This window comes from Periplaneta americana, chromosome 9 (assembly GCF_040183065.1).
Source record: "Periplaneta americana isolate PAMFEO1 chromosome 9, P.americana_PAMFEO1_priV1, whole genome shotgun sequence".
Lineage (NCBI taxonomy): Eukaryota > Metazoa > Arthropoda > Insecta > Blattodea > Blattidae > Periplaneta > Periplaneta americana.
The window spans coordinates 175,768,556-175,791,959 of NC_091125.1; the positions used below are offsets into that span (position 1 = coordinate 175,768,556).

A 23,404-nucleotide genomic window follows, 5' to 3' on the forward strand; every position below is an offset into this window, starting at 1 on the left:
AAGAAAAAAAAAGCTGCTTCCCCTATTTCGCTTGTCATTAAGGCATTGTTGGATATAAGCAAATTGTGTTACACAGTCACAAGCAGGTTCACAGCTATAACAAAGAGTGGCAATACCGTGTGTATGTCTATAAGCGTAAGCACACACACTTTATATGTAGCGCAGCTTAGAGAAATGGAGTCATCATGCTTCTTCCCGATACTTAATACCTGATTTCTTTCTCAAATCTGGACGTTTAGCGTGATTCTCTTCCTCCAGATGACAGCAAGCGAATTATATGCAGGTGCCAGTCTGCTTGGCTGATCTAGAGTCCACACACTTATGTTCTCTTCCCAGCCATCTCACAAATATTAAAATTTGTTACAACCCAACCTGTTCATTACTTCAACTGCTGCAATGCTTTACCTCACAGTTTCTATCATTATGTGTAAATGGGCAGTGTTAAATTTGAAATTGTTAAATAATTTATACATTTCAACTGAAACTTGTTCCTTCACCTTCCATTTTTAACAGCTGTACTGATTAGCTATCATATAACGGTCTGCAGGGACGAGGGAAGGTTGTACAATATAAATAGTAACATAATGCATGTAAGAGTACTGTGAGTATACAAAAATCAAAGACAGATGCACACAGAGAGGGGAGGGAATATAGCAAACATGGCAGAGAAATGTGTTCACCTCATGCGTCTATGATCTAGGTGATTATGAATTTCATGACCATGACCTCCTTTTGACAGTATGGTCGACTGTACTCTGGCTTGTGACGCCCACTGCGTAACACTTACTTACTGGCTTTTAAGGAACCCGGAGGTTCATTGCCGCCCTCACATAAGCCCGCCATCGGTCCCTATCCTGAGCAAGATTAATCCATTCCCTATCATCATATCCCACCTCCCTTAAATCTATTTAAATATTATCTTCCCATCTACGTCTCGACCTCCCTAAAGGTCTTTTTCCCTCCGGACTCCCAACAAACACTCTATATGCATTTTTGGATTCGCCCATACGTGCTACATGCCCTGCCCATCTCAAACGTCTGGATTTTATGTTCCTAATTATGTCAGGTGAAGAATACAATGCGTGCAGTTCTGTGTTGTGTAACTTTCTCCATTCTCCTGTAACTTCATCCCTCTTGGCCCCAAATATTTTCCTAAGCACCTTATTCTCAAACACCCTTAACCTATGTTCCTCTCTCAAAGTGGGAGACCAAGTTTCACAACCATAAAGAACAACCGGTAATATAACTGTTTTATAAATTCTAACTTTCAGATTTTTTGGCAGCAGACTGGATGATAAAAGCTTCTCACCCAAATAATAACAGGCATTTCCCATATTTATTCTGTGTTTAATTTCCTCCCGAGTATCATTCATATTTGTTACTGTTGCTTCAAGATATTTGAACTTCTCCACCTCTTCAAAAGATAAATTTCCAATTCTTATATTTCCATTTCGTACAATATTCTGGTCACGAGACATAAGGATATACTTTGTACTGCATAATACTGTGTAAGTTAAAAATGAAACAAAGAACACAGCTTGCATCTGCTCTTTATTACTTGTGATGTTCTACTGGACACACACAACCCATACCCACCATGGGCAAGAACAGGGATGTGGAATCACTTTGAGAACCAAGTCAGTACTCTGGAAGCATTTATTTGCATTCGAACCAATGTGAAATCCCCATTTGACGTTCGTGTGAGGGGCAGGATGTAGACAGGAATTCCACTATGGTTGCTAATTCAAGTATGTACAACTCTGTGGCTTTAGCATGTCAGTGGGGCTGTGGTCATGCTGGCTGGGACTTGTCCGGGGTCTCCCCAGACATGATGCTTTTAACGTCATCTGCATCCAGTGTCTCGTACTTGAGCAGTGCCTCGGCCAGCATCTTATGTTCCTTGTGGTGTGCCTTCAGGATAGCCTTTGCCCGCTCGTAGGATTCCTACAATAAACAAGCACATGTCATGAAACGAACAAAATATTTCTCTGCAGACATTCATGAATAAACTTATCCATAGTAACTTGCCAAGATGTACCAGCACTAACATAACTCATTTTAAGTAAAATAAAAGGCTTAAAATAGTAGGCAGTTATTGAGAAACGTTACTTGCCATAGACTGGTACTGAGGGCAGCACTGTGCCACAAGATACTGAGTGAATATACACTAGCCTTGCATTTTCATTTCCATTACATGTAAACAGATATTAAGCCAGCTTATATAAAAGAAAATCCGAAAATCAATACTACAAAATATAATTTGTTTCGAAGAAATTGTGTAAATAATCACAATACAATAATGATTTCATTGCAAAAAAAGTAACATCAACTAATAACAGAATAATAATAAAATACTTACAATTAATTAATAGAATAATTAAGTAAATTCTCAGAACATTAGATTTTCTCCATTTGCTTTTTAATGTTCTGCAAGTTCATATCTGGATTCTGTTCTCTGGTGATGTATAAATTCCAGTTCTGAAGAGATGTGCTGCTAGTCATGTCCAGTTACTAGTCTGAAGGTAAGCCACTGTTGCTCTTCTTGGAGAATCAGGAATCAAATTTTTATTATTTTAAATTTCGTACCAAGATTTATTTTCACTAAGTTTTTAATTATTATTTAATACTGTCTTTCTATAACTTGTCTTTATTAATAATTTTGCTGAATAATACTGCATTGTGGTTCCTATCTTTTCCAGGAAGTAATGATGATTTGCAATGAACCGGATCTTGGTAGTTCCACTACTTTCCTTCTTGCTTCCCAGTATAGGCTTGTTATATCTTTTACATTTTGTCTGTTTTACTTAGGGTGCTGCACTGAAGTAGGTGTTCTGCATTCATTAAACTGTCTGTGGTGCATAATATACAGGTGTCCGTGTCGAATATTTTCATCCTGTTCAAATTGTGTGCCAGGCAATCATGACCTGTTAGAATCCTAAATTTGGCTACAGCATCCTTGCGATCTAAGGAAACTGTTAGAATCCTGAATTTGGCTACGGCATCCTTGCGATCTAAGGAATCTGTTAGAATCCTGAATTTGGCTATGGCATCCTTGCGATCTAACGAATCTGTTAGAATCCTGAATTTGGCTACGGCATCCTTGCGATCTAACGAATCTGTTAGAATCCTGAATTTGGCTACAGCATCCTTGCGATCTAACGAATCTGTTAGAATCCTGAATTTGGCTACGGCATCCTTGCGATCGAACGAATCTGTTAGAATCCTGGATTTGGCTACAGCATCCTTGCGATCTAACGAATCTGTTAGAATCCTGAATTTGGCTACGGCATCCTTGCGATCTAACGAATCTGTTAGAATCCTGAATTTGGCTATGGCATCCTTGCGATCTAACGAGTCTGTTAGAATCCTGGATTTGGCTACGGCATCCTTGCGATCTAAGGAATCTGTTAGAATCCTGAATTTGGCTACGGCATCCTTGCGATCTAACAAATCTGTTAGAATCCTGGATTTGGCTATGGCATCCTTGCGATCTAAGGAATCTGTTAGAATCCTGAATTTGGCTACGGCACCCTTGCGATCTAACGAATCTGTTAGAATCCTAAATTTGGCTACGGCATCCTTGCAATCTAACGAATGTAAAAGTTTTCCTTTCATATCCATATTCATCCACTATTTTCCTTGATGTGTTGTTTTGGTGTGCTTAATATAAGTTTGATCAAGTTTTGTTTTACTGTGTGTGTGTTGGCTTTGATGATTTGGGTTGTTGCGATATTTCGGCTCCCTTTTGTGTCTAGTGGTGAGACACTAATCCAATGTCTGCAGCACAATGTGCCTTCTAAGCACTGTTAGCAGTTTCCTGCTTTCTTTACTGATGGGATTTTAGCTGCAGTATTTGGTACTATTGCTTCTATAGCTGCTTTGGAGTCTACCAGGATGACTGTTTTGTTGAAGTTGTGGATTCTGGTCGTTAAATTTAGTAGTGTTGCTTCTAAAGCCTTACATCACCTTCCAAGGCTGATTTACCTTTGCCTATTTCTTTTCCAGAAAGTCTGCATTTTCATTTTCTTCCCATTCTAAACCATTTTAAAGTATATTTTTGTCTGTTTTTGTACATACTTTATTTTGGTACAGATATCTCTCTCTCTCTCTCTCTCTCTCTCGTTTTCTGGTGACAATTTAAACAATAACCCGAAATTATGATTTTGAATCACAAAATATGGCTACTTTGGTAAATTAATTTATCTATAAACTAACTGTTGTAGACCAATAATAATAGCCACCACAGTGTGTACTATGTTCTCCTCATCATTCTCTTATCGTGTCCTCCTCTTCGGAAGGTTGATTCCAATATGCCTCCATTTGTCTGTTTTCTCAAGCTTTTTTCCTGTTTATTTCATCCCATTTGTATTCCCGTTTTTGTAATTTCTTCTGAATTTGATCTATCCATCTTTTGCGTGGTCTTCCCATTGGTCATCTTCCTTCTACTTTTAAATTTAATATTAGCCTTTCCCTTTCCATTCTGTTAAGGTGCTCAAACCATTGTAATCTCTTATTTTCCAATTGTGTTGTTAATTTTTCAACCTTCAGTTTCCCTGTTATATCTCTGTGTCTTCTGTACAACATATTCTCCTAGTATAAGATAAACCCATAAAAGATTACAATAAATACTTGCTCCAGCACTATTACTTGTTGCAGAGATCCTTCTGTGTAAATGTGGATTTAATGTATCTATAGTTTCTGATGGTAGTTATTTCATTCTTTCTATATTTGTATTATTTTTCTCTATATTTTTCAAAAATTGAAGATTTTAGGTTATATTGTATATCAATACATTCAGGTGGGCATTGTGGCGTTAACAATTTTCTCGAAAAGATGGAGAACTACAGCATAATCCTTTTATAAAGTTGTGAATTCACATTAGACAATCACTGTACACAATTTATCTTATCCAATATTATGTATGTTTACTCACGGTCATTATCCTCTTGATCTCAGAGTCGATCTGGTCGTTGGTGCTGGGACTGAGCTCGTTCACCATGACGTAGCCACCGTTGTTCCCTTCGTGTGTGCGCAGCCCCACTTTCTCTGACATGCCCCAGTCCTTCACCATGTGTGTGGCGATGGATGTGGCTTGCTGCGACATCAATCATTAACTTCAGTACTGTGCTCTCACAACAAAGACGTCATTTGTTGAAATTAACCAACTGTTAACTTCTTGTTAATTTGACATTCCATTTTTGTAATGTTAAACACATCAAAAGCACGTTAATTGTAAAGAATTGTATCTGAAAACAAATGTATCAATGTTAAAACTGTAGCAGCAAAGGTGCTAGAATATTCTACAAACAGAAACTCACCACTGTACCCTGAAGCTATAGCCTACTACTCATTATATTACTTGATTATTTACTAAACTTTATTTGGTTCACATAAAATACTCTAATTTTATACACTTCAGTTTCTTTTTGTCGACAGAACATAATAGTATTATGAAGAGTTTTGGTGTAAAGATGAGTATTTTCCCAGGACTAAAAATACAAGGCATACAGAGTAAAAATTGAGCTCACTGGAGCTGAGTTATTTTACAAAGTGTCACGAAATAGTGTTCCTGCGCTCATAATTTACTCATATTCGTTTCCTGTGTTTCTTAAAATAATATATATGTACCACATTCATTTTCATCTCAGAAAATTAACGAACAACGAGAATGTATTGATTTAGTATGCAGTAATAGTACGTTACCTTAGCATTCCATTATTTTATAATCCAAATATTAATTATGCTGATTTGAAATGTGTTAAAATAGATAAAATGAATAAACTAAGCAATAAATGCAATGCGAAAAAATGAGATAATGAGCCAAACAGATTATGTTGCGCTGTTGTAAAAGTTGTTCCTCCTGAGATTCAAGAGCCCCCAGAACCAATTAAAACCTTACTTATCGTAGTACATTCGTTATCAACACACTTTTTAAATAATATAAGACAGTACAACACATTCCAAGTGGCATCATTTGGTGCAAAAGAAGTACATAAAGTCAATTCTACGCCATCATTTAAAGTTCAAGCATAGGCTTATCATTTAATTGGAAATCTTCTTCCAGGTGAGAGTAAGAGCCTTCAACTCTTACAAGTATATTTCATTTCAGACGCTGACCAATTGTCTATTAGGTCTAATATAGTAGCAATCTTAAAAGTAGAATTGACTGAACAACTCCAGAAAGTATTGCATGATAATAACAGTTAAATACATATTTTAAATACAACTTTCAAAATGATTCAGGAGCAAACGACTTACAACATACAAAAAGCTATTATTCACCAAGTAATTACAAAACTGTATTTAGATTTAAGTCAATATTTATTTCTAACAAGTGCAGTGAAGTACGCGGGTATGACTAGTAACTGAAATAAATTATTTTAAATAATAGAATTTACTGAACAAAATAAACAAATTAATCGAGCAATAAACCTATTAGGATCTTACAGGTTTCAAATCCTAGACTAGCATATTACTTGCTGGGATTACGTCCTCAGTACAGTATCTTGTTGTTAGCATATCAGGAGATATGATAAAGGCTTGCACATTATGACAAGTGTGGAGAATTTCATTTGAAGTATGGGAATGTGCAAGACAATTACATCAGAGGATTAGCTAACAGGCATTAATGACTTTCGAGTAGGAGCCTCTCAATCAGGAACTGGAGTCTATTACAATTCATAAACCTACTGCTCTACTGAAGGAAGGCATCAGGCTATTTTTTGCTTTGATAGACAAGCAGTCACCTTGAGATCGCTGGATGCTCCAGACGTGATCTTGTCGGGGCCGAACACCAGCTCCTCAGCTGCACGTCCCCCCATCATGGTGTCCATCATGGCCAGCAACTGTGACTTGGTGACGTGGTAGCGCTCCTTCTCAGGAATGTATGCCGTCTGCAACACATCCTTCACGTCACAACTCTCCTTGCTCAAACCCGTTTTCTCACACAACCTTCCTATATACGTATACTCACGTGTCCAAGGGAATGGCCTCGTGGGATGATGGTCACTTTGTGGAGGGGATGCGAGTCCTTTGTGTAGTATGCAACAATGGCATGGCCGCCCTCGTGGTATGCAGTGATCACGTTAGCTTCCTCATCTGGAATCCGTGACTTCCTCTCTGGTCCTGAGAAGAAATTATTGCAGTAAGTATAATACAGTTCTAAGCAATGTTCCAAGAACAGAAATGTCCTCTGTTGTTATTGTTGGAACATCAGCCAGTGTCTTCTTTGCAGGTTATTTACACAACATCAGGGCTTTCAATGGAAAATATTAATTGCCAGTAATCAGCACATTTTCAAATTTCCCACCATTCATATGAGTGAGGTTTTAAGTTTCTTTTTCTTTCACGTAAGTGGGGGTCTAAGTGGATCTAGAAGATCAAGAATTCACATACAGGAGCAGGTCAAACTGGGAGCCCAACAAGTCCACTAGAATAACATTTCTGATTCGAATTACAGTTTCATTCACCGAACAAAATGATTGCTGTTAATAATGCAAGTGTCCACAGCTGATAAAAGTGGTTGCATAATGCATCTGGCTTACTTTTATTTCTCTTTTCCTATATGACATTGTCGCATAATTTAATTCTGACTCGCACTATTCTTACTAGAGGAATTCAGCTTGCAGAGATTTCTCAGTTACCCCTTGCCTGCACTTTTAACTGAACTGAAACTGGTCATTATAACCAATATCAATCACATCCCTTAATTATTAACAAAAACTCTTCTAAAGAAGTCAACTGACTTTGACAATGGTGTTAAAATCCCTGGCATCTGTATAAACAACAATTACACACATCCCAAGCCGGCCATTACATCGAGTTCGCCAGTCCAAACCAGGTCAAAGCAGTGAATTTATGTCTTTCTTTGGAAGGCGAGTAAAGCTAGAGACCCTGTATTTGAATCTATTATCTACCTATCATTCGAGTACTGAATTCTGCATAACATGTAGTTCCATCCGAGAAACGAAATTAAACTCAGAGAGATTAACAGAATTTCTGAGGTGATGGAAAGCAAAACTAGCAATGACAGTAATTAATGTTTACGCACCCATGAGCACTTTGTCACGGGCGTTCTCAAGGTACTTCATGGTGACAGAGTCTGCACCATCGATGGCTGCCCGCAGCGCAGCCTGGTTCACCATGTTCTCCAGGTCGGCCCCCGTGAAGCCCGTGGTGCCTCTGGCCAGCATCTCCACGTCCACATCCTTGCTCAGCACTTTGCCCAGGTACAAGTCCAGGATCTCCTTGCGGCCTGTGTAGTCAGGTGTCGGTACCTACATGCATACATGTATCAAACAGGACTATCTCACATCCCTCAAGAATAAAAATGGTGTTTAACTAATCTTTCTTAACACTGCCATCTAATCTACTGGATGTTCAGTTCAAAGTGTGTCATGGCTCGCTGTATGCCGTCATGTGGCTAGTCGAGCCTAGATAATTCAATCTTCCTACACTTCCGCAGAGGTATATTACCTATGTGTCAGAGAAGTTGCCTAGCAAGTACGGCGTTCATCTGAAAAGTACTTACTGATATGTATGGTAACGCCGGTAGTGGCAGGAATGTGAACTGTTTGAAAACATGTACTGAGGTGGGTTTTTTCTTACTGTCGGGTTATGGGGAGAAGGTTAAGACGATTACTTACGTATTTGTTGACATTAACTTCGATGGTGTACATGGACACGGAGCATTTGATTTGTGTTGTGGAATGTTGCATACGCAACCGATGATAACAAATACCCTGGGTACGACTTGCCAGCGCAAAACACATTCTGAAAGAGGTTATGGTAGCACACAAACCCTACAGACCGCCATCTGTTGCTACGACGTTCAAGTTATACTGTACACTTTCTCAAGTTCAGACTGAATGCCTTGAATAATAGGCAACTTCTCTGACATAAAAGCTGAAACTCACTTCAAATCGCTAACTCACAACAGTGACGTCATGACACACTTTGAAATGAACGCCCAGTATATTATTGCAGACGTACAGTACACAGGCAGTGCAACTGAAACTTAGATTCTTGGAATGAAACCCATATTCCTACTGTGAGTCTCTGCACTCACTATAATTAGCATTTCTTTTATTAATGAAATTAACTTTGGAAAAGATAGAGCTAGTATTTCAGCAGCTTAAAAAATTCCTAAAATTAACTATAAATTAAATTAGACACTTTAAATCTATACTATGCTAACGTATAATATGTACAAGCTCAAAAAAATATATACAATGAAGAAAAAATTAAAGGATGTTTTGAATCAATAACCCATCTTAAAAATTGCACTTTAATCAAGAATTTAATATAAAAAAATTCAACATTACTATTAATAACCTAAGATCCAAAAAACCTCCAGGTCCAGACAATAACTTCTTGGCAAACGAGCAAAACAAAGACTACTTTCCTTATATAATCTAATTTGGAATACAACAATATCTAGTGCCTGGAAAATAAGCTGTTACCAATTCTGAAAAGCAATAAATCAATTAATACGTTTTCAAATTATCAACTGATATCACTTGGCTATTAGTGTGATAACCAAAATTATGGAAAAGATAATTTCATAGGTACAGATTAAATTCGTTGCTAGGATCTAATAACATATGTTCTCGTATCAAGCTGGCTTTAGAGAATTGCATTCAACAAATGAACAGATTTTAAACTTTAGTCAAAATGTTAAAGATATATACAAGTTTAAACAGAAAAGTAGACACCTTAGTAATACTAACTGAATTTCAAGGAGCATATGACTCTGTTTGGAGATATGAATTACTTGCAGAACTGCAAAATGTTCAAGGCAATAATATTATGTTATGCTGGATCAGTGATTTCATTATCCAAAGATTTATTGCCACAAAATAGGACAATGATTTATATGAATACAGGCAGACTCATTGAGGCTTGTCACAGGGTTCAGTTTTCAGTACTACACTTTTTAATATTTATGTCAATAATCTACCTACTAAAATATAAATATTCCAAATGAGAATCTCATTATTTGTGGATAATGTGACGATGCGGTTGTCTATACCAAAAAATCAGAGTCAGTAATAAACATAACCCAAATACATTTACAGGATTGGTTATCCAACAATTTAATGAAATAAATAAAGACTAACTGGTTCAGTTCACTAAGGAACAGATCATTGAACATTTAATTAAAATTGGATAGTAAAACATTAAATGAAACCTGTGAGGCCAAATATTTCTAGGTGATTTTTCGACACGAAATTATCATGGATGAAAGAAGGGAAAACATTTTTTATTAGAGAAAACCAGTTAATTTTTCAACCAATTTTCATCTAATTAGACTAGGAGAACCAGTCACAAATATGAAACACCAACACCAATATTAAAAACATTATACAGTATTATATTAGCACTGGAAATTGTCAGATGACTGGTTACATAAATTAAAAGAAAAAAAAAAAAACCAACAGTTCGGGAGCAGAAAATCACATCCCCACTCTTTTCAATATATCAAGCAGCGGAACAATGTATAACCAATTTTATGCAGAAATAACAGCTATCCACATCTCACTCCAACTACTTCCATATCAGATAGGCAACATTTGAAAAATACAATAAATATGTTCTACTTTTTCAGTCTATGATTTATCTATTTTATTAACATTTGCTAATACATGTTAAATATTGAAATAATGTATAAATGCCAAATAAAAGTTGTGGAACTGTCTGTTGTAAATTAGGTTAGGTCTGTCACTCACATTCACTTCAACATCGAATCGGCCCGGTCTGAGCAATGCCTTGTCCAGGTCATCTCGCCTGTTGGTAGCACCCAGTACAATGACTCCCTCGTTCTGGTGGAAGCTGAAGCATTAACATCACACCCAAACCTATCATACCACATCATACATTTCAACATCAAGTTACATTTTGTAACTTACGACAAATAAGTCACTTAAGGTCAGCTGGCATGACATGGGTATCAACAACACGAGGTGAATTGCCATTCTGATTAATCAGGGCTAGTTTTACACGGAATGTGAAGGGGAGATGTACCAAGTATATGCAGGGTTTATCATATTCATAAATGTGACTGAATTATGACAGTAAATTAGTCGTGAATTTTCGCTAAGATTGACTTTCTGCGAAAAATGTTCATTTCTGCAATAAAAAGGGCATTTTTAAATATTATTTTAAAGACAAGCAGTATATTAGTTTTGAAGATGTTAGCTGCAAAAGAATAGGGAGACAAATCATTTTTTGAATTATATTATTCTCTTTAATGGTCTACAGAACTTTTCATAACTCAGTTTTTATACAAAATTGAGTGAAGTAAGAATAAGACTGATTTACAAAGAGCACAATTATTATAAACAGCTTTATTTCGCCATGATACAAAGTCGTGCATAAGATTATTGCTAATTAATTTTCAGCCATGAAGACGATATTATATTTTCACGCAAATTTTGAAAACAATTAAAAAAACCTGGCCCTGATTACAATGCAAACACAATCCGGTAGTGTGTGGGCCTAGCATTATCAAAACAATAAGAGAAGGGACCCATCTGACTATATTGTGATGCACTTGCATAATACAAACTATTGCGTAACAAGTACCTGACAAAATCAAGGTACTAAACGATATTCATGATTTAACAAGTTCTAGTAATAATTACCTCTTCTCTTTTAGACAAATTCAGCAGGTTCAAATTATCGTATTTTTGGCAGCACTAAAAGTATAATTAAAAAACGAAGTTTTGGGGCTTAAGTTAAGTAATGGTATCTTGAGATGCTGCATGTCATATGTAGGGACACCTGATTTTCGGGAATGATTTTTTCATGAATTCCTGCTAATTGAGTCAGAGAGTTAAAGCTGTTATGGTTTTTTATGGGTATGAACGAGACTCATTCTGTAGACATGTTTTACGATCATGATTTGTTGCAAATTTTGCTCGTTTTTCCCGTTTTTTGCGAATTTAGCAATTTTTTGTGTTAAACGCGACTTTTTTTTTACCAATATTTCCTGAATCGTACATTCATTAGTCACGAAATTCCATTATTTTATTTTGGACACTGAAACATCCAAAATAAGCACGAAATTAATGGTTAAGTTTATTATGTGGAAAGTATGGCTGCTCAGCTGTGAGGAATAAAAATCTGTGTGTCACAAATGTGCAGTGCTTAGGTTCGTTACACACTAACACAATAAGAAGGGATGTGTAAAACATTTTTACAACATTTTCAGTAAGAGTATGCAGTGAAGACCAAGGAATAATGTATTTTGATAATTTGGCAGCCAAGTGGCCTGCAAATGAACATGGTCTAATGTTTTTGACAATGACTTGACACTTTTCTCCAACCAGCCTTAGTAATACCAGTTTTCTCATTAAGGTTAGCATTTTCCCATCAGCGAAAATTCTCTTTGGGTTAAATTTGAATGGAGCCTTCCCATGCAAATGACAAAACCAAATTACTGGTGTTCTACTGAATGCGATGATCAATAAACTGATTTCCATGTTCAAATTCAAACTTTTTCTTCACAACTCACCCGACTTTTCCACGATTTACTTAAATAACGAAATTTTTCACGAATTACAGTAATTTTATTTACTGACTTTGATGTATTTTATTCACTGTTTTATGGTGTCCCAGTCATATATCATAGATAGTACAGTGAACTCTGGATATAGTGAACCTATATTGTTGGTCCCAACCCGCATACATTAAAAAGTACATTAATATTTCCATTTATAGTGAACCCTCACTTCGGTTATACTGAACCTAAAAATATAATTTCCAAGAAAATGTTGTATTTTAAAATGACCAAAACGATAATTTACGAAAATTCTTTCTCATATAAACATCCAGAAATATGTTTAGAACAAATTGTCATACCTGTACTCCTTAAGGGGAAAGGATGGTAATTTTTTAAACTTTTTTCCTATTTGGTGTAAAATATTAATTTTTTGTATGTAGAGAGCTCACGGCTATAGCAACTCAACAAAATATAAATATTTTGAATAAATTATTTGGGAGCCAGATTTGAAAAAAAAAAATGTACCCAATGCAGGATTTTACTAAACTCGATATATCCAAGCCATTTTTAAAGATAAATTCAAACACAATGTTACAATTTATTTGTAAAAGCACGCTCTACAAACTGTCTATAACAGAATTTTGATATTAGTTCCTACATTTGTAAAATAAACAATTAAAATTTAATAACATTTTTTTTATTTTCTTTCTTGCAACAGAGAGACTTATTTTTAAAATGAAATCAATTAGGGAAATTCCGTTACAGAGAAAAGTTTCCTAGTAGTCTAGAGAATGTGTATTTTAAATTTCATTCATATATCTTTAATAGTTCAAAAATTATATCGATTTTTGTCTGGCTATGTAGCAAAAAAAAATAAAGCTCCAGAAACAGCAATCAAAGGGGGTGTGATTTAATAATCCAGAGCGCAGGAACTTTAAAAATGGCGTCTCAACATCCAATAAGGGTACAGATACCCACACAATGTTATACAATGTATTCCACACACATCACAGAGTATTTTAAAGAAAAATTTGGTTTTGAAAAAAAAAATGAAGTTCCGGAAACAACAAACAAAGTGCGGTGTAATTTAAAAATCCAGAGCGCAGGAAGTTTAAAAATGGCGTCTCAACAACCGATAAGGGCACAAATACCCACAAAATATTATACAATGTATTCTACACATATCACAGAGTATTTTAAGGAAAAAAATTGTTTTTTGAAAATTTACTCATTTTTCACCAAAAAATACCATCCTCTTCCCTTAAGTGCATTGAAAGACAAAGAAAGGATTTGTTCAACTTTCTGAACAGCTTGAAACATGTTGAAGAGAATAGTATACGCAGTACAGGATAAAACAAGGATTAGTTCTGACTCCTTTAATAGAGGTTATTAGAAGAATAGGTAGAAAAGTATTTTCTTTTGTGAATGGTAGTAGAGTGATGAGTAGTGTAATGATTTTCAACAGTCCCTCTCGAAAGTAAAAGTGAACCCGGGGAAATCCCAAAGCCCAGTATACAGTAAACACAAATCCCTAATTTGTGGGAGGGGTGCCAAGTCGGTCACTGCTTACTGCCTACATGGTCAGATCAGATTCAAGTTCTGAACTGTGAACATCAGGACGTCGAAGCATGAAGTGTTAATGTTGAAAGATGAAGTGAATGTTATTACTGATATTGAAAGTAGTCTATGCAGGAATAATTACTACTGTCAGTAGTATATGATGTGATATATTTCGTCACAGCACTTCTTTACATGTAATGGTGTACCTCACATTTCTGTATCCGGTGCCACCACATATTATTACAATAACACATTATTTGCAGTACACGTCTACACCAATACTCCCAATTACACTATGTACCTTTTTTGTTACTTGGTCAATCTCCCCTTCAGTATTCCTCCTACATTTCATTTGCTATTCTCTATTTGTTCATTAATATATCTAATATTATATACTACTTTCACTATTCACTAAAATCTCAATTTCAATTTTTCTCTATAAATTATCATATTGAATTATTTGTCCTATTTGTTCTTTGACCTTTTCTCATATCTTTCTGTTATATTCATTTACTGTTCCAACGTTCAAATGTTAGTACTAATTTTATGCTGTCACTTGTACACTTCTCTTAACCCTTTCTCACTATTATCACTCATTCCTAATTGCGCTCACTTTCACTTTCTCACTATTCTGCTTACACCTAATCCTTTGTCACTATTCTCACTTCCTATAAATACTTATATTTTTTTGATCACATCCCCACATTTTTTAATCATATCTAATACCTCTGCTATATCCTCAGCTGTCGCAGGTTCTGATCTTTCTTTCACTGTCAGTAGTATAAAAACAGACACTTCGGTTTTAGTGAACCTCGAATATGCTGGTCCATATAACCGAAGTTGACTGTATGTGGGCGCAGTGTGATGTAATGGCTACTTTGCAGAGAGCAATGTGAATTCAGTTGAGTCAACCACTGTGCCCTGCATTCACATGACGAGTATGTGGTCGCATCACTGTGATATGGTTATTGCACAGAGAGCAATATTACGCATAACACATAATGCACTTATGAGTCAACCGCCATGCAGAACGGATGTGACCCGATGTATGCTGTACTACGGTAATAAACACCAGCAGCATGATGTGTTTGATCCCTACACTACCCTATACTGACAGCATTAGTCTTGCACACTCACCCGTCCATCTCCGACAGCAGCTGGTTGATGGTCTGATTGGCGTATGGGTGCAGAACCGAGTTGGTTCGCTTTGCTCCAACCGAATCGATCTCATCTATGAAGATGACACATGGAGCTCGATCCTTTGCAGCCTCTGGCAACATGTCACACACAACGCATCGTGTAAAAGTGACCATCAATTTCTAATGTGAAGTGCAATTCTCTGAGATTTGAAATTTCAGAATGAGTACTTCAAAGAACAGATCCCAACATTTTCGAATTTCTTACTCGTTCTATCATCAAGAACATGTGTCACTGTTATGTATATCATACTGAAATCACAAGGAATTATGCATTCCAATAAATTACGTTCTCCTTCAGTGGCCAGAAGGCTGTCACTCTGAACCTGGGGCACCATTGCTCAAATCGAAATGAACATGACTCACATAATTATATGTCAAAGACAGCTTTTCTTTGTCTCACTTTGTCACTATACAAAATATAAATAACAATACATTCAAGACTTCCACGACAATAAGCGTGTTCAGCATCACTGACACCACAAAATGGTTCGAGGAAGCCATCTGTTATGTGTCAAGAAATCTTCTCGTCATTGGTGAGCTGCCACAAAGGTCAAAGAGTACTTTTAGCTCAGAAATATAATTACAAATTTGTTAACTATGACAGATTATGTTTATATTTAATTTATCTGGGAATAACAGATAGCTTTTAATAAAAATGTAACTGGTCTTAATTTTAAACAAAAACACACAATGGCGAGTTGGTTACAATCAAATACAAACATACTCTTTGTAATTTTGTAAAACTGACAAATGACACGAAGCTAATATGAATAGGAGGGGGGACCCCAAAGGGAAATTTATACATATAATTCTGTGGTTCGAAGGCAAAAGGTGACATATAATTTTTTGGCAAAAATGAGATTCTGCAATGTCGTGCATTCTCGTGGTACCAGTACCTATATAATGGCAAAAGACATGCATATCTCTATTATTTTTCTCTCTAATCCACTGCTATAAAACATGATTATTATTGTTTTATACAGTCACTCATACTTCAAATGTTCACGCCTGAAAACAAGCAAGAAATGACATACCGCATTTTGCCTTAGAATCACATAATTATTTTCACTTTTTGTTGCAAATTTAAGATGAGAAACCTCTCAGGCTCTACACCTGTTTTTTTTTTTTTTTCGAAAGATGGGACATGACAATTAAGTGGCCACGCTTATAACTACAGAACTACATTACTAATTTGGGCTGATGGGAGTTACCAGCTGAGTTAAAACATAAAATTGACGCGAATGTACAAAAACAATACAAAAATCGATAAAGAATGAAATATGAAACGTATTAATAGTTGACATTGTGTGCATAATACATACATCTCGACCATCATTCAGAAATCAGAAGAATCCCCATTCCACAAAGTGTCTGGTGCTACTTACTAAACAAGTCCCGCACCCTCCTGGCACCCTGCCCAACAAGTATCTCATCGAACTCAGGGCCAGCTGCATGGAAGAACGGAACCCCTGCCTCCCCTGCAACCGCCCGGGCAAGAAGAGTCTTTCCTGTTCCAGGAGGACCGACCAGAAGCACACCTTTCGGTAATTTGCCCCCCAAAGCAGAGAACTTCTCTGGACTCTTCAAGAACTCCACCACGTCCTTGAGCTCCTGTTTGGCCTCGTCTGCCTGCACAGACAACATGGCATGAGTGGTGGGCTTCACGTACACTGGAGCAGTTGGGTCGACTATGTACTTACCCCCTTTACATCTTCGAACGTCACGTGGATTTCCTCTGGATCTACTTCGACTTGGTTGCCCAGCTGGATGCGGAACATCGAGCCACTTGCACTTGCTGTCAACACAACATCACCAAATATCTATACTGTTTAAGTACGAAGTTTCTCTAAGCTGGTTGGAGATCTAACTTCAAATACTGTGCTTATTCAAACTGCAATAACCATATAGTACACAAAATTAGAATTTAACTTTTGACTAATATCACTAAATTGCAAGGAAAGAAGAGATACACTTTTCATATCACCAATGTTTTGGATGATGTAATATCATAGCTAATATATTCAACCGAGTTACTAACATGAGCCTGGTAAAAAACAGCTCTCGAGTTCGAGACATGTTTTACTTTTCATTATACAGGAATAATGTAACGACATGAAAAGTTAAAATGTGTCTATTTCTGATGAAAAACATACATCAGCAATCCACTTCAAGCTAAATTAGGCAATCCTCTTCATAATTTGTTGTATTATATACAATACACTGACTGTACAGTTCACATTGCTAAAAAAATTAATATATAGAATTATTTCTACTTTTTGTTATAATCTAGTTTAAGGTTTTGCCACTCTGCCCAAATAACTAAATAGGTAATGTCTTGAAAGATTAACAATCGCTAGTTGAAAACCCCTCCTATGTATTAATGCATTTTCATGAAAGGTCTGCCTGCTGACACAATCTACTCAAGCGGTACACTTTCCAAACAGAGAGAGTAAGAATGACTTTTCATGAAATCCATCATATTATGTTAGTGCATAATAAATGATTCAATTATATGATTTTTATAGGTCTAAATAGTGGTATGACAAAGGAACTCAACTGCATCATGAGCAACTGTAACACGTTGTTCTTACCTTTCCAGATTATTCTACGCACAGTGTGTGTAAAAATGCTGATCTAGGTGGACAAAATTATAACTTCTCTCCTGTCTAACACATTTCTATGAACTTTGTACAAGAGTTACGAGTAGCATATATTTCTCGCGTGCAAATTTTTATTATGTTTGTGTTTGTTGTAAGTTAGTCCAAAAATCGATTTTTGTTCAGCTAGAATTGCGGCACTTTATATCCTACAAGACAGTTTGTACCTGTGCAAGATTTAATTCTGAGTTCGATTTCATGTTGACAATTTTCGAAACCTAATACAGTTGTAACATGATTAAACTCTTTAGCATTGCGCATCTCTGTCTTACTCTCAACAAAATGCCAAACAGTTGCCAGATCACGGAGTACAGTAATAATAAATAATAATAATAATAATAATCCGTGGCACTACAGCCCATGAAGGGCCAAGACCGACCAGCCGGCTGCTGGCCTCACGGCCACATGCCGAAGCAGAGGTGGACGATCATCCAACCAGAATGGAGGTATCGTGTGGTTAGCATGAGCCCCCCAGCCATTATAGCTGGTTTGCGTAACCGGATTTCACTAGCTATCATAGCTCCCCAAGTGCATCACGATGCTGGGTGGGCACCGGTCCCATACACTGGCCGAAATTTCATGAGAAAATTTCTTCCCCCATGAGGACTCGAACCAGCGCGCATTCTGTAACACGAGTCCTAGGCAGGATGCCTTAGACCATGGCGTGGGACTTCGGAGTACAGTGTTACTGAAAATGATTATACTTAACAAAATACATACATACTCAGATACCGAGATCTCATTGCTCTGACGTCACTTCTCTCTATTAAGAATAATCACTTAGTTTCACATTTTTTTAAAATTTAAGTCAATCTTCTTCAATGATGTTCTTAAAAATTCCCTTTCTCATGGTAGCTGGTATCTTTCTTTACAACACTGGAACCTGTTTCCTTATAGCAGAGTAATTCTGAACAATTTGTTGAAATCGAAATGCTTTCACTTCAGTAAAGTCTCATTTTACAAACCTATGGATCAACAATTGGCTCTCTTCTGAAAAAGGAAAAATTTTACAGTCTGTACAAAAGAAACCAAAAACCAAATGACCTGGAAATGTACAAAAACTTGCCCAGACATGTTCAAACATTTTTAACAAGAGCCAGAACAGGTCACAATGTCACTCAATTGTACCTACACCGATTTCACATTTCTGATAATCCTACTTGTCTGTGGTGTAATAATCATGGTGAAGATCTGGAACACATTCTTCTATACTGTCCATCCATAAACCACAAAAGAAGTAAAGTAAACTCATCAGTACCAGTTGCAGAAGACACAGCCCTGCAGTATATATTGACTACACCCCAACTCTGGCTACTAGCAACAGGCATCTATAATGAACACCGATCAAAATACCCCTCATTTCTTATGAAAAACAACAACTGAATAGACTACAGTGGACTTTATGTTGTCAGCAAACAGCTGGATACATTAAGAAGATTGTTTGTTTAAATTGAAGTCAATTTTTCACACGATCTCTTTCCTACTTTGCAAATGACGGAACTACAGCAGCAGTCGACTTTTCTCCACCAGGAAACCTCATTAGCCTATTCCAACAAATTGCAGCTAATCACATGTGTTGCTAATGCGAGAAGAAAGGCAATTAACTGGGCAACCTTTGAGCATTGTGAAATATGCCTCTGCTGCACTTCGTTTTACATCATCCAAAACAGTACAATCAAAATCAGTAATCCCAGTCTTACGAATTTCTGTCATTGGGTAAACAATCCTCAAGACAAAGAAGAAAGTTCTCACACAGTAGACAAAAGAGCTCAATCTTTGAGACATGCTCACTCACCCATGAAGGAAAGAAATATGGCAAGAAAGATGACGATGGTGAGTAGCTGCTGGATGATCTTGAGCCACTTCATGGTGCGCCCCGGCGCACGCTGGCCAGTGCCTGCGAGGTAGCCTTCTGCAAACGCCACCTTCATGCGCTGCTGCTCCTCCGTGCTCAGCGTCTCGTCCGTCATCAGCACTGTGCAAGATAGAGGCAATGCTTAAGCCGAGTGGCAATACGAAGTACTGTTCGCTACAAGGAAACAAGAGCAACGGCTGTAACTTGCCTTTGATCTTGTCTGTCTCCAGATCTGCCTGGTGGACGCCTCCCAATTTCTCCATGCCGCTACTCACTATTCCCGGGGGATTCCCAGTGCTAACGCCTGTATACGAGAATCCAAGTGCATCTCGCATGCGGGCGCTGATCGTGGGGTTGCGCAGCCGCTCAGCCGTGATGCTGCGCTCCGTCTTGAAGCCTCGAACATGGATGTCTACAAGCACAGGCACATCCACATTACTTTATTAAAATATTATACGAATTGTATATTATTTGCTGCAACAAGTCACAGGGTTAAGAGAACTCAGTGAGTCAAACAATCTGTTGAGAGTTAAGATAACTCAGTTAAGTCAAACAATTTGTACAAATTGGTGGAACAGCTAACAGAGTTCAGATAGCTTTCAGTTCTGTCCTAGGAAGAGTCTTCTCTTATCACTTTTATCACTACTCGTATGGGGTAGAATGAGATGCAGGACAATTATTTCCTGTAACTGCCAAGATTACAAAAGCACAGCAGTTTTAAAGGGAGTAGAAGGTGAATGGATTACTTCTTTAGTTCTTTACAATGAAGTGGTTACTCGACACTCCCACATGCTCATTATGGCAATGTGTGTTATCAGTGACTCGACAATCCTCAAACTATTCACGTAAATTATTATTAATTAGACCTACCCACCACTAAAATGTCATTTACTCACGCAAAGTACCTACGCAAGAAGATGCTGAAACTGTCCACCTTCTTGTTCCAAACGTTTGTATTTAAATACTCACGGAGATGAAATCAAGTTCCCTCCAAAAACAGAAGGTTAGGCCTATTAGGGATAACATCATTGCCATGCATTCCATTTAAAAACCACTCACTAAATCTTTTTTTTTTTTGCTAATGGCAGATACTCCACTGTTCGTCATTCCCCCGTATGAAGCCATTACCAACAGGGTGCGCCATAGGAGGCTGGTCTAAGCTACACATGAGATGAGATGATAATTTGTCACAGAGGAGCCGGAGAAAATCCCTGTGTTACCTGCACCTCGGGCTTGCCCAACACAAGTTATAAATTGAGGGTACACCAGGGATCGAACCTGTGTCCGCAGGATTATAAGTCCAGTACTCTAGCCACTAAATCACTGTGGTGGCACTCACTAAATCAATGCCTAATTATACAGGTTCACTGGATCACACTTCTAGCACTACTGCAAATAGGCTATATATGTTTAACTTAGCAAAGAACTCTAAGACATATACAAAAGATGATGAAGTGATTTTAGGCAATTTTCCAAGTGATCTTCAATGTGGTCCAAATTTTCCTCAGTGAGGATAGTTACGCCTTCCTATCTGTAACACTTCCTTCAGCTCGAATTTATTCACAAGGTCATGGATCAATTAATGTTTTGGAATGTCAATACATACAACCGAACCTTTCCTTATATCGTCATTGAGCTTCATGGACCAAGTATCGTACACAAACTCATAAAATGGCACATTTATGTAAGCCAGTAAGCTATAAATTATTAACAAAATACCTAACCTCATCACCTGCCTTCGATTAAGGTAAGCTGAGACGCAACTGCAAATGACAATTTTTCACAAAAAACATTTTGTCTTAATAATCATCCTATGGGAACACTGTGCTCCACATTCAAATAGCCGCTTCGTGAGAAGGAAGTTCATCCAGTGTAGTCCTAAGCAATAGGACCAACATCAGCTTTCCAAAAAATGTAACGACTCTAGAATACTGCTAAGTAGCTAAAAATCATGCGAGAAATCAAGACTGACTGTACGAAGAAGTTCAGGAAGTAATCACGCCATGGAAAATATCTGTCTATCATTCGTTGATTCTTTTTTTTCCTTTGGCATAAGAGAAAGAACAATTTTTTGGTCCAGAGAAAATATTCATCTTTATTCACTGATCACCAGAATTACTCATTATAACTTCATATTTCGCAACAACTTCTAAGCTAGCCAAAGTCTTTGGTTCAGGGATAATTATTGGAAATACATTGCATAAGCCTAGCCATCTTTACTGATTTTAACCGTTTCTCCTCTCCTTTGGTTCGAAGTCGACACAGCACGTTTACCAATGCTGGAACCGTTTGCAGGTCTAGTGGAGATTACGATACCGAACTTTACGTTTTTGGTAGACTGAGAATTGGTGACAGGTTAGATTAAGTTAGTCGAGGTTTTGGTATGCCTTGCACATATAATTATTATATTACATCATCGTCATCAGTGGGATGTAATATGACTGTATCGTATTCCTCAGTAATCCCCAGTTTGCTTATCTCTTGAGTGTTCTAGAGTTTAGCGCCGTTTGGTTAACGAGAAAAACGCTGCAGTAATACACATTCAGGTCCCCAGATGTTATAGAACATGTGGTATTTTTCAACACTTTTTTTCTTTAAATCACATCTAGGCCTAAATTTAAACTTACCAAATGAAAAAGGTCTCCCAACAAGGGCACTAAACAATAGTTTCCTGGCACATTTTTCTGGAACGCTGATGGATATTGATGAATTAGTATAAGGAGCGTTTGACTGTGGAAAGCCATGTTTGTTCTCAAAGAAGGTCTCCGATGATGTATAAGTCACTTGCCATGGCAACGTAATTTTTGTTTTTGATAGTGGCCTGGCAGTTAGTTGATTCCAAAAGAGCCAAGATGCAAGTCTATCTGTGCATCCACCCTTAATACTTGGTAAATGCTTCAATGTAAATTCTTTGCAATTACTAATAACCTAAAAGAGAAAGAACAGTATATATTTAGAAAATATGCATTATAGTCGTTTTTATAACTAGAAAGTCAATATTTCGATGCACTTACGGTGTTCAAACTGTGAGAACAAATTATATCAAAGTCTTCATTCTGTGAAAGAGTACACTGTTGTGGCCGATTTGATTTCGTTCCAGGAGACAAAGGTGAACACGATCGTCTTGAATTAAGAGCAGCTGAAGTAAACTGGGTAAGGTGAAACAACACCTGAAAAATATCAGACATATTCTAGTACTTAATATAGAAATAATATCTCTCCAGTAAACTCTACATGATGCAAACTGTTAATAGCTGTAGTAATGAAACACCTAATACAGGACAAAACTATTACGTACTTCAAAGAATTCAACCTGACTTACAGTTACCTGATTATTATTCTGTAAAGTAAACATGGATCAATAATAGTTATCAAAAAAGTGTATATTATGTACTGTTTCAAACTGTACAAGTATAATTTGTCACAAATTAACACCCAACATAAATACGACACAAACGTCGCGTATTGTTGTCGCGCAGTGAAGAATTCATTTATTTTTTCGACAGCTGTGTCATCGCTTGTATTTGCCAAGTCGCATTCTATTGGCATACCTGCACGTCTCAATATTGTCCATGGCCACCAACATACATTAAGAACACTCAATTACACAAATAATGTTATATTGCATGTT

General features: G+C 37.0%; 1 protein-coding gene across 1 annotated transcript; it reads right to left on the reverse strand.

Annotated features, from left to right (window-relative positions):
• Window positions 1–1,533: 1,533 nt before the first annotated feature.
• Window positions 1,534–23,332, reverse strand: YME1L (ATP-dependent zinc metalloprotease YME1L). Its single transcript, XM_069836433.1, has 14 exons — window positions 23,102–23,332; window positions 22,788–22,943; window positions 22,401–22,701; window positions 19,982–20,185; window positions 19,714–19,893; window positions 16,962–17,056; window positions 16,647–16,890; window positions 15,200–15,332; window positions 10,728–10,830; window positions 8,051–8,276; window positions 6,974–7,125; window positions 6,747–6,893; window positions 4,934–5,095; window positions 1,534–1,944 (listed from the first exon to the last, which is right to left on the reverse strand). Exons 1-14 carry the CDS (start codon window positions 23,126–23,128, stop codon window positions 1,792–1,794), a joined length of 2,283 nt encoding a protein of 760 aa, XP_069692534.1. The 5' UTR covers window positions 23,129–23,332; the 3' UTR covers window positions 1,534–1,791.
• Between the last annotated feature and the right edge of the window lie 72 nt (window positions 23,333–23,404).

Coding starts and splice junctions, on each gene's coding strand:
- YME1L (XM_069836433.1), bottom strand. CDS start 23,128: ATGTTTACTTTACAGAATAATAATCAG. Junction 16,891..16,961: donor CGTTCGAAGATGTAAAGGGG/GTAAGTACATAG, acceptor TTGTCTGTGCAG/GCAGACGAGGCCAAACAGGA. Junction 8,277..10,727: donor GATTCGATGTTGAAGTGAAT/GTGAGTGACAGA, acceptor GTATGCATGTAG/GTACCGACACCTGACTACAC.